The 18,002-nt window shown below is 44.1% G+C and overlaps 1 protein-coding gene across 1 annotated transcript in view; it reads left to right on the plus strand.

Annotated features, from left to right (window-relative positions):
- Window positions 1-2,445: 2,445 nt before the first annotated feature.
- The window catches only part of sgpp1b (sphingosine-1-phosphate phosphatase 1b), a 56,147-nt gene continuing 40,590 nt past the window's right edge, over window positions 2,446-18,002 (plus strand). Inside the window, exon 1 of the mRNA XM_048537146.2 lies at window positions 2,446-3,423. Coding sequence (XP_048393103.1) covers window positions 2,725-3,423 — 699 coding nt within the window. The 5' untranslated portion in view covers window positions 2,446-2,724. The remainder of the gene's footprint in view (window positions 3,424-18,002) is intronic.

Consider the following 18,002-nt stretch of genomic DNA (forward strand, 5'->3'; position numbering starts at 1 on the left):
CGCCTAAACGTAAGGATACCCTAGCGCCGCGGATCTCTGGTTGGCCTGGGATAACCAACTCCGGTCGGTGCGTAGTGCCGTTCGATTCTGGGCAGGAGCGCGGCCGTATGGGCGCCGCCTCTCTCCTCTAGATGCACCGCATGTTCATGGGGAACCTGGTGCTAAATCATCAGCTTTTGTGCTCCTGAGATGCTGCTTGGCCTGCTGTGTTCATCCAGCTTCACACTTTGTTATCTTGGGTTCTCCAGCATCTGCAGTTCCCATTATCAGAGAGGGAGATTGTATGGGCTCTGACATTAATTTTCAAATCCTGTCTGCATCAAGAGGGGTGCCAGATGACTAATACAATATCATTATTCAAGAAAGATGTTAGGGATAAACAACAGGCTGGTGAGTCTAACATCTACAGTATGGAAACTATCAGAATACATTCTGGCATTCAAAGCTCATCTTTAATTGGAAAGGCAAGGATTAATCAAGGACTGGCAGTATAGCTAAAGGTGAGACCATGTCTAACAAATTTCATTGAATTTTTTTGGTGTGACTAAGTCAGTGCAGTTGATGTTGTCTATGTGGACTTCAGTAAGGCTTCTGAGGTCTCACATGGCAAGTGGTTAAGAAACAGAGCCCATGGGATCCATGGCAGTTTGTCAAATTGGAATCAAAATTTTGCTCAATGCCAGGAAGAAATCGTGATGGTCACAGGGTGTTCTGTGATTGGTGACCTGTGTTCAGTTGGACACCACAGGGTACAAATCAGTACTGGTTCCTTGCAGTTTGTTTTGTATTATAATGTTCTAGAATGTAGTTTGTACCTGATAGGAAAATTTGTAGTCTGTTAAATAAAGGTAAAGTTGCCATAATCCTCCTGGAACATGGGGCTGCTCTCTCACTAAAGAGAAATGATGAGTGGTGACTTTAACCTCAGGCAAGGGGTGAGATTAAGAAAGAAAATCCTTCATGGTAACTTTAGCTGGTGTGGTAATTGAACCAATGATATTGATGTAATTCTGTACTGCAAACCAGCTAACCAACCAGAGGGTTTTGGGTATCTGGAACTCACTGCCTAAAATAGTTGCAGAGGCAGGAATGCTCAAGACAGTTATGAAATAATTAGATGAGCACTTAAAAAAGCCATGTCATAAAGTCTAAGGGCCAAATGCTGGGAAATGGGATTGGAGTAAATGAATGTTTGATGGCTGTGAGCCAAAGGGCTTCTTTTCAGGGCTGTGTGAATCTAGATATTGGCCAGGACATCAAAGATAATGTCCATGATAAGCGCCATGCTTCTTTCAACAACCAGCTGAGCAGGCTGGTGGACATTCAGTTTAACAACTCATCCAACAGACAGCACCTCTTCAGTATAGACCATCAAACGCTGAATATTTTTTCTTGACTTGAACCTTGCGAGTCAAGAGTCAGGAGCGGCACCACCAAGTGAATGGCAGCTGACACAAAGTTTGCCTGTTGACTAAAAACCAAAAGAACTGCAGATGCTGTAAATCTGGGACAAAAACAAAGTTGCTGGAAAAGCTCAGCAGGTCTGGCAGCATCTGTGGAGGAGAAAACATAGAACATAACAGCGTAGTACAGGCCCTTCGGATGTTGTGCTGACCTGTGAAGCCAAACTGAAGCCCGTCTAACCTACACTATTCCATTATCATCCATATGTTTATCCAATGACCATTCAAATGCCCTTAAACTTGGCAAGTCTACTACTGTTGCAGAAAGGGCATTCCACACCCTTACTACTGAGTAAAAACCTATCTCTGACATCTGTCCTATATCTATCACCCCTCAATTTAAAGCTACGTCCCTTTGTGCTAGCCATCTCCATTCGAGGAAAAAGGCTCTCGCTGTCCACCCTATCTAATCGTCTGATCATCTTGAATGTCTCTATTAAATCACCTCTCAATCTTCTCTCCAATGGAAACAGCCTCAAGTCCCTCACCCTTTTCTCATAAGACCTTCCCTCCATACCAGGCAACATCCTGGTAAATCCTCTGCACCCTTTCTAATGTTTCCACGTCCTTCCCATAATGCGGCAGCAGAGTTAACGTTTTGGATCCGGTGACCCTTCCTCACAACTTTGAGGAAGAGCCACCAGCTCCGAAACGTTCACTCTGTTTTCTCCTCCAGAGATGCTGAGCTTTTCCAGCAATTTGTTTTTGCTTGTTGAGTATCTTTTTGCACTATTTACTTGAGTCGCAGCCTCTCGGCTCTGTGTTTATTTCGGAAGCCGTCGGCCATTCTTTCCTTTTGTATTTTGTTGTTGTTTCTGACTGTCGCTATTTGCCTCGAAAACTTCGCGTCAACCGCCGCGGGTCTCCGGGCAGCGCGAGCGCGAGCTCGCGAATAGGCTTAGTCGGGGGCGGGGTAGCTCGGGCCGCCGAGGCCGGCCACGCGCCAACGCGGCTGACGACATGCGCGCCCCCTAGAGCCGGAGCGGGAAGGGCGGACGCGAGCAAGACAAGGCTCCCCTCCCTGAACAGATAACAGACACACGCCCCCTTCTCCTTCAATCTCATTCTGAGCCCGGATAGAGTTAGCACAGAGAGAGGGAAGGTAAAAAAAAGAGGAACGAAAATCTGGACGGACTGAATCGGACGGAGAAGTTTCTGGAAGCCGGGTGGATCGGAGAGGCCCGGCTCCCGGGTGTGGGAGTTGGGGAAGAGAGAGGGTGGTCTGATTGGAGAGTGAGGGGGCGAGCCACCGACCGTTGAGATGAGGCTGAAAGCGGACGGTTGGCGGCGCCTGTTCCGCTATCTGAACCACCCCGATCAAGTGGCCCGCTTTCAGCAGCTATGCGGCGTACAGCCCGTCCGCACCGCGCCCCCGCCGCCGCAGGCTAACGGCGACTGCCGGCGTTCCGCCGTGGTCACGGGGAACCGGAGCGGCGCCACGCACCGCCGCGGCGGGGATCAGCCGCCCTCCCGTCATTCGGACTGCGGCAAGAAGAACGGCGTCGCCTGCCTGCCATCGGGCGGCGACACCCCGGGAAGCAAAGTGGAGGAGGACGAGGGGGCTGCCGATCCGACAACCGAGAAGAAGAAACCCAGGCGGAGGAACTCCCTGAATGAGGAGGCGGGGGGCACTGAGTTCATCATCCAGAACCGGCTGCTGTATTACTTGTTCAGCTTCGGCACAGAGCTGGGCAACGAGCTCTTCTACATCACCTTCTTCCCCTTCTGGCTCTGGAACATCGACCCGTATGTTGGCCGCCGGCTTATCGTTATCTGGGTGTGGGTCATGTACCTGGGCCAGTGTACCAAAGACATCATCCGCTGGCCCAGGCCCCGCTCTCCTCCGGTGGTCAAGGTGGAGATATTCTACGACTCCGAGTACGGGATGCCCTCCACACATGCCATGTCGGGCACGGCCATCCCCTTCTCGCTTTTCTTCCTCACTGTTGGCCGGTGGCAGGTAAACTGCTTTCTTTTCGCAAATTTTGCCCTTTGAAACTGAGTTTATCCAGTTTTTGTTTTTTGGTTTGACTTTTGTTTTAGTTCTTTTCGTAAAAATTCAGTTTGTGGTTCAACTGTTGGTTTCCTTTTTGCTGTTTCATGTTCTTCTTGGATCTGTCACTACCGATCAGGAGAACTCAGGTTTGAGGGCAGCTGTTTGAGTGTGATTTTTCTTCTATGCTGCCCGTTGTGTTGGTACCCACCGACCTGAAAGTCGCCTTTTCATTATTTAATTGATACATGAAAGCTGAGTACTTTCTCGTATTCATCTATTCAACATCACCAGAGTTTGGTGGGATGGAGAGCTAGAGTTCGGAAAAAAGACGAAGAGTATTGGACTGACGTGAAGCGAGATTGCTTTTCAAGTTTCAAATGCCAGTCTTTGAATTGGAACTGAAAAAAGACAGAGAAACGCACTTTTCGGCTAATGTTTGTGGATCACTTGGTTTCGTAACATGTGGTGAACAATGAAATTTTAGGCCGGCAAAGCTAACGAGAGCAGCTTTTGAGCAGTTTGCACAACTGTAATTCTTTACAGAATAAGTACATGTTGCTTTAACTTTAACCTGTTACATGATGAATAGTAACAAAGTGTGAAGCTGGATGAACACAGCAGGCCAAGCAGCATTGTGCTCCTGAGATGCTGCTTGGTCTGCTGTGTTCATCCAACTTCACACTTTGTTATCTTGGATTCTCCAGCATCTGCAGTTCCCATTATCTCTATACATGATGTACAGTTATGGCTTTAAAACCAGAGCTAGTAAACCCAAACTGTACCTGTATTACAAATGCGAAATACTGTGGATACTGGAAATCTGAAATACAAACAGTGCTGGAGCATTGAAGCATTCCAAAGAAGTTATATCGGACTGCAAATGTTAACTGAGATAACAAGGTGTGAAGCTGGATGAACACAGCAGGCCAAGCAGCATCTTAGGAGCCGGAAAGCTGACGTTTCGAGCCTAGTCCCTTAATCAGAAATGGGGGTGGGGAAGAGGGTTCTGAAATTAAATATGGAGAGAGGGGGAGGTGGATTGAAAATGGATAGAGGAGAAGATAGGTGGAGAGGAGACAGACAGGTTTGCAGTGGGAGAGAGATCCCCTGAGGTCGGTCTGGAGGCAGGAGGGTAACTTCTTCAGGTTAGACATCCTCAGAAGAGGATTTGCAGTGGGGTTAAAATTGTATCAGAGGTAATAGGAACTGCAGATGCTGGAAGATCTGAGATAACAAGGATTGTGGAGCTGGATGAACACAGCAGGCCAAGCAGCATCTTTAGCAGGAAAGCTGACGTTTCAAGCCGAGACCCTTCATCAGAACTGGGGGAGGGGAAGAGGGTTCTGAAATAAATAACTCCCAAATACCTCTGTTCTGTTACTTTCTGCAGCCTTTCTCCATTTAAATAATATTCAATTCCTTAAATTCCCTGCTTTTTCCACCTGCATTGGTCTAGACATGCAGGAATCATTCAACTTCTTTGATTAAAAAAAATACAAAACCCAAGTCTTCAAGCTTGGGAGTATGAAGTTTAGGATGTTTCTGTAAGGTTTTACTTTTTTTCACGAAAACACCTTTAAGATTTCCATTTTGTGCTTTAATGTCATAGCCTGTTGACAAACTAATATCGAATTCTTCCGTAAGCACATTGTGATCTTTCACCCTTTTTTGGTCTTTGTCAATTTTATTTTCTGTTTCAAAGCTAAAACAAGTTCTTGCTTCAGTCCTTGCATGGGAGTCAGGTGAAATAGTGGATTTATGAGTGAAAGATTTTGGCTATAACTAGGTTACTACCAATTAGCTGCCATTGCACCTACGTGAGGGAAGATGACAGTCAGGGAAGCTTGTGGTAGCTGGGAGAACTACCAGGTAGGTGAACATTTGTGCATCAGATCTTGGCTCCCCAAGTTCAAGTAGACTATTTTGAAGATGTTTTATGAAAAAGATAAATCTTGTTTGACATTCTTGTCATTGCTTTGGCTGTAAAAGATAATGGAAGCAACAGTAACAGTTCTTCTGGATCTGCAATATGACAGGAACTTGTTCTGTTGATATCCTCAGTCAGCTGAAAGTTGGACTTCTCCATGCTGTGTTTGACTGTGATAGGAAGCTGCCTAGCAGGCCCACAATACAGTCAACATATATGTGCCTGGCCATCAGCAATCTCTTTGTGCTTACCCCATTGATATTATTCCTAGTGCAGATGTAGCCCTGTTTTGTCTGCTGAATCATGTACTGGCCTTTAAAGTATGTTCAGCAGCAGATTATGAACTGGTGGCTGGGAATGGCAAATCAAATTTTAGGACCCCTGTGGCTGATCAGTTGGCAGCATCATTTGATGAGATCATGGTTAATCTGATCATCCTGAACTCCACTTTCCTGCTTTTTCCCTGTAGCCCTCGATTCCCTTACTTGACAGTCCTCTGTGGTAAAGGAGTCCGCAGATTGACTGACTGTCCTCTGAATGAAGAAATTCCTGTCTGTCTCTGTATTAAATGGTTGATCCCACAGTTTGAGAATGCCATCTGATACTAGATTCTGTAAAAAGGGAAGGTAATCTTTCAGCATCTACCCTTTTAAATCCCTAAAAATCTTTTATGCTTCAATAAGGTTTCCTTTCTTCTTCTAAATTACGATTGAACATGACTGCAATCTATTTTAGCTCTCCTCCGCATCTAGAATTTGCCTCCCGTTCCCATTAGGTCAGTCGTTCTTTATCTGCGTGTCCGAAAACTAAAAAGACCTGAAATCTGAAGGTCTTTTCGAGAACAAACCTGTAGATTTGCTGAGCTCAAGCCCTTTGGAAAGTTCATTTTTAAGTCTCAGGGCCAAGTAAAGTTTTTGCCAGAGGTGCCAAATGGACTTCCAGGATCAGTGTATTGGCAAATACCTTTATCTAAAGACTAGTTGGTCCCAAGGTTTCTGGATGAAGGATTCCTGAGCGGTATATCATTCTTTAGATTTCGGGACCAAAGCAGTTCACAGTATTTCATCTGTGATGAAATTTCATCAATCGGTTCTGAGGAAGGGTCACTGGACCTGAAACGTTAACTCTGTATTTTCCTTCACAGATGCTACCAGACCTGCTGAGCTTTTCCAGCAACTTTGTTTATGTTCCTGTATTTCATCTGTGATTTGAGTAATGGCTTTATGCTTTTAGCAAGATTTCCATTTTTTAAAATCCATTCCCTTGGAAATAATGGCCATCAATCTTTTTGCCTTCCCTATTACTAGCTGAATTTGGATTCTGGCTATTTGTGAGCTGCTCGCTTGGGTCCCCAGATCTCTTATGTGCACTTTCCTACAGTTCTTTCCCCCACCGCCAATCATATCCAATTCTTCAGTTCTTCCTGCCAAAGTGCATAATCTCACAGGAGAGTCTAGGACCACATTGCAAAATCTCAAAACAAGAGGTTGCACATTTAAGACAAATGAAGGTCATGAATCTGTGGAATTCTTTGCCATGGAAAGCTGTCGAGGCTGGGTCATTAAAAATTTATCTGAACCTTGAATATACTTAATTAGGAGAATCATAGATTATGAGCAAACGTCAGGAAAGTGGAGGTCAGGAGCATTAGAACAGCCATGATATCATTGGCAGAACAGACTCAATGGGTTGAATGGTATGACAATATTATGGCTTAGAGGTGTATTTTGTCTCTGTTTTTCATTTGAAGAAAGGTTGAGACAAGTGAAAAATAGTCTGCTCAAAGCCAATAAAGTAAATAACTTGTGAGGGTTTGGGTTTTTTTAAAAGTTGGATCAAAACTAGCAGCCTGAATAGGTGAGGTCAAGGTCCATAGAACCAGGATTTTGTTTTATTTTTAGCTTTCTGCAGTTGATGGAGTCTTGAAGTTGGATCTGCAAGCTCTTATTCCTCTGTTTGTGAGCACTAAAAGTGCTAGAATTGCATGTGAGACAGTCTGCTTTACTGAACTTGCCTTCTCCAAGAGCGTGTTTATCGGATGTTATTGTATTGGAACAGTTACTTGGTAATATTAATAAATATATTAGTTTAAGTCATTCGATAGTTACAGTCAAGCCAATTATTTTATTTTGTCTTTATTTTGTGTGTATTTTAACTGTAGTGTAAAGATGAAGTGTGTTTTGCTTAGCATTGAGTACTTTGACCAATCAAATTGCATCTGGAATGCAATGCCTTGCACTTGGCCTAGAACCTAATGTTTTCTTAATTTGACGGGGTTTGGTCTGGTCCATAAGAATGACCTACTTCAGCTCCAACATCTTATGATCTTACTTTGTAATTGTAGCTGCAACACCAATTCCTCTGTAAACTGCAGGAGGTGCAATAGTCCTTGTCCCCTCTGGTTCTGCTCTAATCCTCTATGTGCCACCTTGTCACAGAAAGTGAAGGAAGCATGTTAGTATTTGCGTGATAATCATGCCATGTCATTCCTGAAAACTGAGATGTGTGTGAAGCTGGCACATTTGTAGGGGGAGTTTCTGGATCCTACGTAAAAGTCCTGAGTTCCAAATGCTGTTGACAGTTAGCTGGAAAGTGAGGGTGTGATGTGTTGGACGGTGCAAAATGTTAGTGTATGTGCTTTGTGACGATGTATTCACTGACTTTGACTACCTTTTTGAGGTCATTAGCCACTTAGCAGTACTGATGCCAGGTCTTGATCCCGATGGCTGGGAGCAGCAGACAAGTGAAATATCAATTAATTCTCACCTTTCTAATTAAAAAGATAGCTTTTCTGCTACTGTCCACCTCTAACTAAGATTTCCACCCGTGATTCTGAAGCCCTCCCTCTGCCTAGATGATCCATTTCCAGAAATGGCAGCACCAAATTTATTTGTAGCTTAGCTTAGCTTAACAAAATGTGTATGTATATCCTCCACTGGGAGTAGTATAGGCAGCTTGCAACTCATTGAACGCCAAGCATGCCTACCCAAGTAATGGCGCAGATCGGTTTTTAGCCCTACTTGGGGAACGCAACTTTACAAATAAAAAAAAATTACTTTCAAGATTTTGTAGCTCGGGTTGTGGATGCGATTGTAGACTTGCTCACTGAACCGGTGTGTTTGGTCACAGATGTTTCGCCACCCTGCTAGGTAACATCGTCAGTGAGCCTCTGGTGAAGCGTTGGAGTTTTAGCCTGCTTGTTATTTATATGCCTCGAGGTTTGTTGGGGTGGTTGGCATTACTTCTGCTTCTGTTTTTCAGTGGTTTGGAAATTGGGTCCAATTCAGTGTGTTTGATGGAGTTCTGTTGGAATGCCAGGCTTCCAGGAATTCTCTGGCATTTCTGTTGGCTCGTGCTATTGTGGATGTATTGTCCCAGTCAAATTTGTGCCCTCCTTTGTCCGTGTGTATTGAGACCAGTGAGAATTGGCCATGCCTCTTGTTGTTGGTGTTAGTTGGTGTTCTTGTATCCTTATTGTCAGTTTTCTTCCAGCTTGGTCGCAGTAAGTTTTCATGGTCCTTGCATGGTATTTTGTATATTTGCATTTGTTTTATTGGTTGTGGGTATGAGATCCTTTTACATTCGACAGTAGCTGTTGCAGGGTGGTTGTTGTTTTGTGGGCTACCCTAATACCTTGGGGTAGGAGTAGTCTTGTGGTCATCTGTCTTTGTATAGTTGCATAACTAGTGTGTCTGGCCATGTTGTGTCGTCTTGTTGTGTCTGTCACGGACGTAACGGTGGATTGTGCTTTTTGAGTATCCATTCCTTGCAAAAACTCCATACAAGAGCTCTTGTTCTGCTTTGCACAATTCTGGATTCCTGCAGTGTGTTGTGATCCATTTAAGTAATATCCTGATGCAGTTCCGTTTATGGGTGTTGAGGTGGTTGCTGGAGTAATTAATTATCTGGAGTAATTCTCACTGGTCTCAATACGCATGGACAAAGAAGGGCACAAATTTGACTGGGACAACACACCCGTAACAGCATGAGCCAAACAGACGTGCCAGGGAATTCCTGGAAACCTGGCACTCCAACTGGAACTCCAACAAACACGTTGAACTGGACGCGATATACAAACCACTGGAAAACAGGACTGGAAGTAATGGCAACTACCCCAGCACACCGAGGCATATAAATAACAAGTGGGACAGAACACCAACGCTTCACACCAGAGGCACAGTGATGAAATGTCTGCAACCAAACACACCAGCTCTGCGAGCAAGTCTACAAGCTCGTAAAGGTTTCACCTTAAAGGCAGGAAGTTGATATATCCAGTCTACTGGTTATTAGAAAAATATCACTGCATTTCTATAGCATTATGGAGACTGAATGACTTCAGTAATTTTGGTGACTGCACTCTCGAGAAGACTGTAATCGTAAATGTATTTGTCCTGTTTAGAATTTTGTTGAGAAGTGGAAGCCTTACAAGTTGAAATTCTTCCATTTGATTTTTATTTCTTACAGAAGCCCATAAATAAAATGTTTCTTACTTTTTATCCCTTTTAGTATATATGATAGATTGAACTGGTGGGCCTATCTGGTTAGCAATGACCTCATTTTCATGCTGTGACTAGAAAGATTGCGTCTCAGCTGGAACAAGGTACTGGCACTGCATGTTTGTGGAAAACGTACAGACATATTTGCACAATCAGACCTTGTGGTACACTTCAAAAGTATGATTGAATTCACAAAAAGCTAAAGGTAATCTAACATTGCAGTATTTGCTTCATGTAATTTCATTTCCAGCTATTGGGGCTAATCTTATCGAGTCTTTATTCTGGAATTTACTGGATTTTAGTCAAGCTTTGTAGGATATTGTTGTATTACTGTCAATAGAGAGGAATCTATTTGAAGCTAAATTTGAATATGACAGTTGTGCTGCTGGCTGTATATGTTAGATTTCTGATGTTCAAAACCGTTGTTAAATTACTGACTGTTTTCCACTACTAGCCATGCTTTCAATATTTGAATGATAAGTATCAAAAAGGTGTTAATTCTGGGGAACATCAGTTAGTTTTTGAACTCCGTGTGGCAACTTATTAAAATCTGGAATAACACTTGCAAATTTCAACATTATGGGGTTTATTGCAATTTACACAGAATGGCATGTCTGTTCTCTTGAAAATAGCTCTTAAACTTGTTGGACATTCTCTCTCTCTCTTTCTTCTTTTTCCTGTCTCCAGTGAGCAGTACTCAATCTGAGGTGTGGCATTTATCCCAATTATTCACTTTCCATCAAGCTACAGATTGGCAGGCAGTTTGAGACTATGGAGTGTCTCCATTGTATCCTGTCTTATACTTGCCTATCATTGTCCTTGGAGATGTCTGTGTACTTTTTTCAGAGTCACTGTATAGTGATCAGAAATAACATTGTTTTCTGCTTTCCTTTCCTAAGCTGTGGAAGCTAATATCAAATGTAGAATGTGTCAGCGAACATTTACAGCTTGGGTTCTGGATGCAGTTGTTCATTAGCTCGCCGAGCCGGTTGTTCTGTGGTGTGCAGACATTTCGTTACCATTCTGGGCATCATCAGTGCGACCTCTAATCGAAGCATTGGTGTTTTGCTTCCATCTGGATTTATACGATCCACTGGTGCGATAGTCTTGTCGCTTCTCGTTCTCTTGGTTTAGCAGTAGTCAGTATAAAACAACAAAACTGGAAGTGATGAGATTAGAGGTAGAACTGATGATGCCCAGAAAGGTGACGAAATGTCTGCACGTCACAGAACAACCAGCTCGGTGAGCTAATGAACAACTGCAGTATGGAATGTGGAAGCTGTAGAGAGGATAAGCAAGCTGACCACAACACCATGCTACAGGGAGTCATTCAAAAGTGGGGGTGACGGTGGGGTGCAAGGTGGTGGAAAGAGAAATGTATTTCTGATTACAACTACTATAGTCTGGGGAATAGACACAGTTCTCTGTGGCCAGGATTGATTTCAGCTAGGTTGTAGAGAAATTTGGAGGGGAAGGAGAAAGATCCAGCTGTCATGGTCCAAGTAGTTATAAATGAGATGGATAGAAAGCAGAACGAAGTTCTTCTGAAGGAATATGAGCAGCTAGGGCTAAATTGCAAGGCAGAACCAAAAAGGTGGTAATCTTTGATTTGCAACCTGAGCCATGAGCAAATTGGCACAGGGTCAACAAGATTAGAGAGAAACACGTGGCTCAAAGATTGGTGTGGGAGATATGGGTTCGAATTCATGGGACGTTGTTACCAGTACTGGGGAACGAGGGAGCTGTTCCAAAGGATTGGGCCACAACTGATTCATACTGGTACCAGAGTTCTAGAAACTTGCATAACCAGGTCTGTTAATAGGGTCTTTAAGTCAATATTGGGCGAGAGGGTTCAGTTATATGGAAAATTATAGAAAACTGTCAAGTTTCCAGAACAATTAATATGGAAAGGGTCAGGAGTCTCACTTCAGGCAGAGCAGATAAAGGGACAGTCAATGCAAGACAGATGTAGCTGCAACGGGATCAGAGCTAGGAACTAAATATTCAAAGTTATGGATCTTCTTGAAGGAATATTGCACATTTTCCCTGTGTCTGTTTGAGTTTCCTCTGGGTACTCCGGTTTCCTCCCACAGTCCAAAGATGTGCAGGCTAGGTGGATTGCCCATGCTAAATTGCCCGTTGTGTTCAGGGATGTGTAGGTGGGTTTTAGGAGAATGGGTCTGGGTGGATTGCTGAGAGATTTGTTGGGACATGGGGCCTGTTGGGACATTTGGCAGCAGGCCACTCTGGATTTATTGATGTGTAATGAGGCAGACTTGATTAGGGAACTGAAAGTGAAGGAACCTCTAGGGGGCAGTGATCATAAAATGGTGGAATTCACCCTATAGTTTGAGAGGACAATGATTGAATCAGATGTAACTGTATTGCAGTTGAATAAAGATAATTACAAAGACATGAGGGAGGAGTTGGACAGAATTGTTTGAAAGGGAGCCTAGCAGAGAAGACCGTGGAGCAGCAATGGCAGGAGCTTTTGGGGCCATGGCTTTGGCAGGGTGAGGCCAAGCCTGACAAACCTCAAAGGATTCTTTGAGGAGGTAACAAGCAAATTTAGACAAAGGAGTCAGTGGGCGCCATCTGTTTGGATTTCCAGAAGGCCTTTGACAAATGCTGCATAGGCTCCTAAATAAGACAAGAGACCACAACGTTATGGGCAAAATTCTGGCATGGATAGAGGATTGGTAACTTACAGAGAGCAAGGATAAAGGAATTTTCTCCAGGATGGCAACCTCGAGTTCTGCAAGGGTCAGTTTTAGGACAAAAATTATTCATGTTGATTGTTCATAATCCGGACAAAGCAATTGAGTACATTGTTGCTAAGTTTGGAGATGACAAAGACAAATCGAGAGAAAAATAATGTTTAGAAGAGGGGAGGCTGCACAAACACTTGGACAAGCTAGGAGAGTGGGCAAAGAAGCGACTGATGGAATACAGTGTGGGAAAGTGTGAGGTTGTGTACTTTGGTAAATGGATTAGAGGCACAGACTATTTTCTGAACCCAGGAAAGGCTTTGGAAATCTGAAGCGCAAAGGGCCTTGGGAGTCCTAGTTCAGGATTCTCTGAAGGTTAATATGCAGGTTCAGTTGACGGCTAGGGAAGCAAATGCGACGTTGGTACTCATTTTGAGAGAACTAGAGTATGAAAGCAGAGGTATTCTGCTGAGGCTCTGGTCAGATAGCATTTGGAATATGGGAAGTAATTTGGGTCCCATTCCTAAGGAAAAATGAGCTGGCATTGGAGCGGGGAGTAGAGAAAGTTTACAAGAATGATCCCAGTAATGAAGGGCTTGTCACATGAGGAGAGATTGGCCTCAACTGAGAAAGGATCACCGGACCTGAAACGTTACCTCTGACTTTTCTTCAGACATGTTGCCAGACTTGCTGAACTTTTCCAGCAATTCTGTTTTTGTTCCAGCTTCTAGTTACCTGCCACAGACAAATCTGAAAGCGTGTCTGTCTGTCTTGGCTACAACTATGCCTATCTGCTCTCCAACTTGTGCACTTCCCACGTTTTCATTATAAATCCACTTTTACCTATCTGTTGTCAGTTCTGATGAAGAGTCACCAAACTCAAAGTTAACTGTGCTTCCTCCCCACAGATGTTACCAGACCTGCTGAGTTTCACCAACAATTTGCTTTTGCGCAAAAGACAGTTTTGTCAGTGCATAGAAAACAAATTGGTTTACTATTTAATGTAGATTCATTCTTAGACTATGGAGTATTAATCTGTCTCATCTTGCCCAGTGCAGATGGATCTACTGTGTATTTCCAGTACATTTGTAGTTTTGATTTTATAATTGCCAAGAAAAAAAAAGCCTTGGGACTTTTATAGTTAATAACTGGGAAGAGTAGAGCATTGAAAGGAAATTGTTTGAACAAAATAATTCAGTTTGGTAAACTTAAACTATTCTATGATAATTGCACCAACATAGGAGAAGTCATATCTTGACGCCAAGCTTTGAAATGGGACCTTTTAAAATGAAACCAAAAGGAGGGCTTGTACAACTGTGATCAAATTATTTTTTTAAAAAAGCCATGATGTGAGTAGGAGTTGGAAATAATTGGTATTTTGCATAATCTAATTTTAAAGCTATAAACCTTGAGATTTATTTCTGTGTTCTTGATTCATGCTTATTGTAAACTAAACTTCCTGTATTTTGTTAGGGATTAACATCATGAAAGAGGAAGCAACCTTGGTGCCAATTACTATCAAATGTATTTTGCCAGGATCAGATTAATAACAGTCGGTAGGTGGTGTTGTTCGTCTCTTCAGAAATGATCATTTTCAGCAGAACAGTTCCACAAATGTGAAATAAAACAGAAATAGATCATTCCAGTATTCAAGCCTGCTCATCCATTCAACAAGATCTGTTAGTGTTTTGGATTCCACATTCTGATCTAACCTTGATAATCTTTTTTGATTCTTTGCTTAACTAGAATCTGTTTGGCTTTAAAAATATTTAATGACTCCACCTTCTGAGGCGGTAGTCCAAAGTTGCACAACTCAAAAAAGAAATTGTCCTATGTCTGTCTGAAAAGAGCAACATCACATTTAAGACACGGCTGTCTAGTTCTGACTGTTTTTTAAAAAAAGTACAAATGCCATAGTTCTGCATTATTGGACTGCCCTCTTAAGAAAGAGAGACTGCTGGTGGTGGTTTGACCCGAGGGTCGTCATGCTTCAGGCAAGGGGAGTGGTTGAGTAGGAGAGTCCTTTGTGCTGACCTCAGTCGGTTCAGGATTTGAACCTGCAATGTTGGCATCTAGCCAATTGAGCTAACCAGATTTTTTAGGTCAAATAATTGGTCAGAGTCTGTTGCTCATCTTTGCATGTTTGTACGCTTTTTCCTGAAATTAAATGCATTCCTTAACTCTTTTGTGAACCGCAGATTAAACCCTCTCTTTAGAATTTTTATTATGAGGGACGTACTTATTCTGAGTGATCTGAAATGTTCACTTTAAATGTCTGTTACTGTATCTTTCTCGATCTATCCCCTAGCCTAGTGTGCTACTTTAATTCAGCTTGCTCTGCTTCCTGCACACATAGATAAAGGCAAAGTTCGAGGTACTGTTCTTAAACTCAAGTCTTCTCCCTTTCAAACTGGATGTAAAATTCAATCATTGCTATCTAAGGGTGATATAGCTGAGGTCATTAATCCTGTCACATTACACAGTGCCAACTTGCAACTTGTTCCCTGATCACTTCCGGAATATACTACTCTGAAAAACTATCGGAACAAATTCAGGCCTCTGTTGCCAATCTGATTCTCGCGCTCTCTCTCTCTCGCGCTCTCTCTCTCTCCCTCTCTCCCCCCCCCAGTTTGTATGTATAGTCACTCACAAAGTGTGCAGTCCCTTTAATACCAGGCACCTAACATTTCTTAGACACTTTCCCCACATTATTGTTACTGTTTGGGCCTGTATTTCACTCACTAGTGACTTCCTTCGCCTATTATTCCTCATAGTTTGGACGGACAAATTCTACATACTTCTCTCATAGGCCCGAAACGTCATTAATGACCATTAATTACCGTGACCCAGTTGCCCTTATTTATGCACGAGCATTTCTCCATTTTATGTGGATGTGGTTCAATTTATAGCTTTGAAATTCAGCAAGTGCTAAATAATGATGTAAAATTTAAACTTGTCTATTTTGGCAGGAATAAGATTGAAGGAGCAAATTATTTTAGTGGATGAAATTTGCAAAATATGAGAGTTGGAGATGGGGAGGAAATCTGGGTGTTCTGGTACACACACAACAAAAACGTTAGCACGCAGGTAGAGCAAATCATTAGGAGTGTGAATAGTATGTTGCTGTTGCCTTGATGAGACCACATCTTGAGAACAATTCCGTGGAACAGTCCCTCTTCCACACCTACACAGGCCCCAATCCCCACCTCTTCCTCCGTTACATTGATGACTGTATCGGCGCCACCTCTTGCTCCCCAGAGGAGCTCGAACAGTTCATCCACTTCACCAACACCTTCCACCCCAACCTTCAGTTCACCTGGGCCATCTCCAGCACATTCGTCACCTTCCTGGACCTCTCAGTCTCCATTTCAGGCAACCAGCTTGTAACTGATGTCCATTTCAAGCCCACCGACTCCCACAGCTACCTAGAATACACCTCCTCCCACCCACCCTCCTGCAAAAATTCCATCCCCTATTCCCAATTCCTCCACCTCCGCCGCATCTGCTCCCAGGATAAGGCATTCCACTCCCGCACATCCCAGATGTCCAAGTTCTTCAAGGACCGCAACTTTCCCCCCACAGTGGTTGAGAACGCCCTCGACCGTGTCTCCCGCATTTTCCGCAACACATCCCTCACACCCTGCCCCCGCCACAACCACCCCAAGAGGATCCCGCTCATTCTCACACACCACCCCACCAACCTCCAGATACAACACATCATCCTCCAACACTTCCGCCATCTACAATCCGACCCCACCACCCAAGACATTTTTCCATCCCCACCCTTGTCTGCCTTCCAGAGAGACCAGTCTCTCCATGACTCCCTTGTTTGCTCCACACTCAGCTCCAACCCCACCACATCCAGCACCTTGCCCTGCAACCGCAGGAAGTGCTACACTTGCCCCACACCTCCTCCCTCACCCCTATCCCAGGCCCCAAGATGACTTTCTGTATTAAGCAGATGTTCACCTGCACATCTGCCATTGTGGTATACTGTATCCATTGTATCCGGTATGGCTTCCTCTACATTGGGGAAACCAAGCGGAGGCTTGGGGACTGCTTTGCAGAACACCTCCGCTCGGTTCGCAACAAAGAACTGCACCTCCCAGTCGCGAACCATTTTAACTCCCCCTCCCATTCTTTAGACGACATGTCCATCATGGGTCTCCTGCAGTGCCACAATGATGCCACCCGAAGGTTGCAGGAACAGCAACTCATATTCCGCTTGGGAACCCTGCAGCCCAATGGTATCAATGTGGACTTTACAAGCTTCAAAATCTCCCCTCCCCCCACTGCATCCCAAAACCAACCCAGCCTGTCTCCGCCTCCCTAACCTGTTCTTCCTCTCACCCATCCCTTCCTCCCACCTCAAGCCGCACCCCCAGCTACCTACTAACCTCATCCCACCTCCTTGACCTGTCCGTCTTCCCTGGACTGACCTATCCCCTCCCTACCTCCCCACCTATACTCTCCTCTCCACCTATCTTCTTTTCTGTCCGTCTTCGGCCCGTCTCCCCTTCTCTCCCTATTTATTCCGGAACCCTCTCCCTATTCCCCTCTTTGATGAAGGGTCTAGGCCCGAAACGTCAGCTTTTGTGTTCCTGAGATGCTGCTTGGCCTGCTGTGCTCACCCAGCTTCACACTTTGTTATCTTGGATTCTCCAGCACCTGCAGTTCCCATTATCTCTGACCCAGTTTTGGTTTCCTTATTTAAGAACGAATATTGTTGCAATAGAAGTCGTCCAGTTGGAAATTGCCTTGACTGACCCCTTAGATGAGGGAATTTTTTTGTGAGGGAAGTTGTTCTGATTGTCTCCGTATCCTCTGAACCTAGGCTGTACCACAAGGTAGAGCTTCCTGTTCTACTCTTTTTTTTTAAGGCTCATGAGAACCTTGTATGTTTCAATACAGATGCCTCTCATTCTTCTATGCTGCACAGAATTTAACTCTGTCTTTAGCATGCAGGTAGTTCTGTGTTGTAGCTTCACCAAGTTAGCATATCACTTTTTAGGTGTGCCTAGTTCCAGTTCCAAGATTTTCTACAGCACTGATTTGACCAAGAGTTGGACCCTGACTTGGTTTTGTTGCAAAGGGGAATATGCCAGGCCATGACTGTAGGTTTGTTGAGTAACAATTAGATTAGATTAGATTACCTACAGTGTGGAAACAGGCCCTTCGGCCCAACAAGTCCACACTGCCCCTTGAAACATCCCACCCAGACCCATCCCCCTATAACCCATACACCCCTGAACACTACAGCCAATTTAGTATGGCCAGTCTACCTACCCTGCAGATCTTTGGACTGTGGGAGGAAACTGAGAGCACCCGGAGGAAACCTGCGCAGACACTGGGAGAATGTGCAAACTCCACACAGACAGTCTGGCTCACAGCAACTTGCGTTTGACCAATTTT

This window comes from Stegostoma tigrinum, chromosome 10 (genome assembly GCF_030684315.1).
Source record: "Stegostoma tigrinum isolate sSteTig4 chromosome 10, sSteTig4.hap1, whole genome shotgun sequence".
In the NCBI taxonomy this organism is placed as follows: domain Eukaryota; kingdom Metazoa; phylum Chordata; class Chondrichthyes; order Orectolobiformes; family Stegostomatidae; genus Stegostoma; species Stegostoma tigrinum.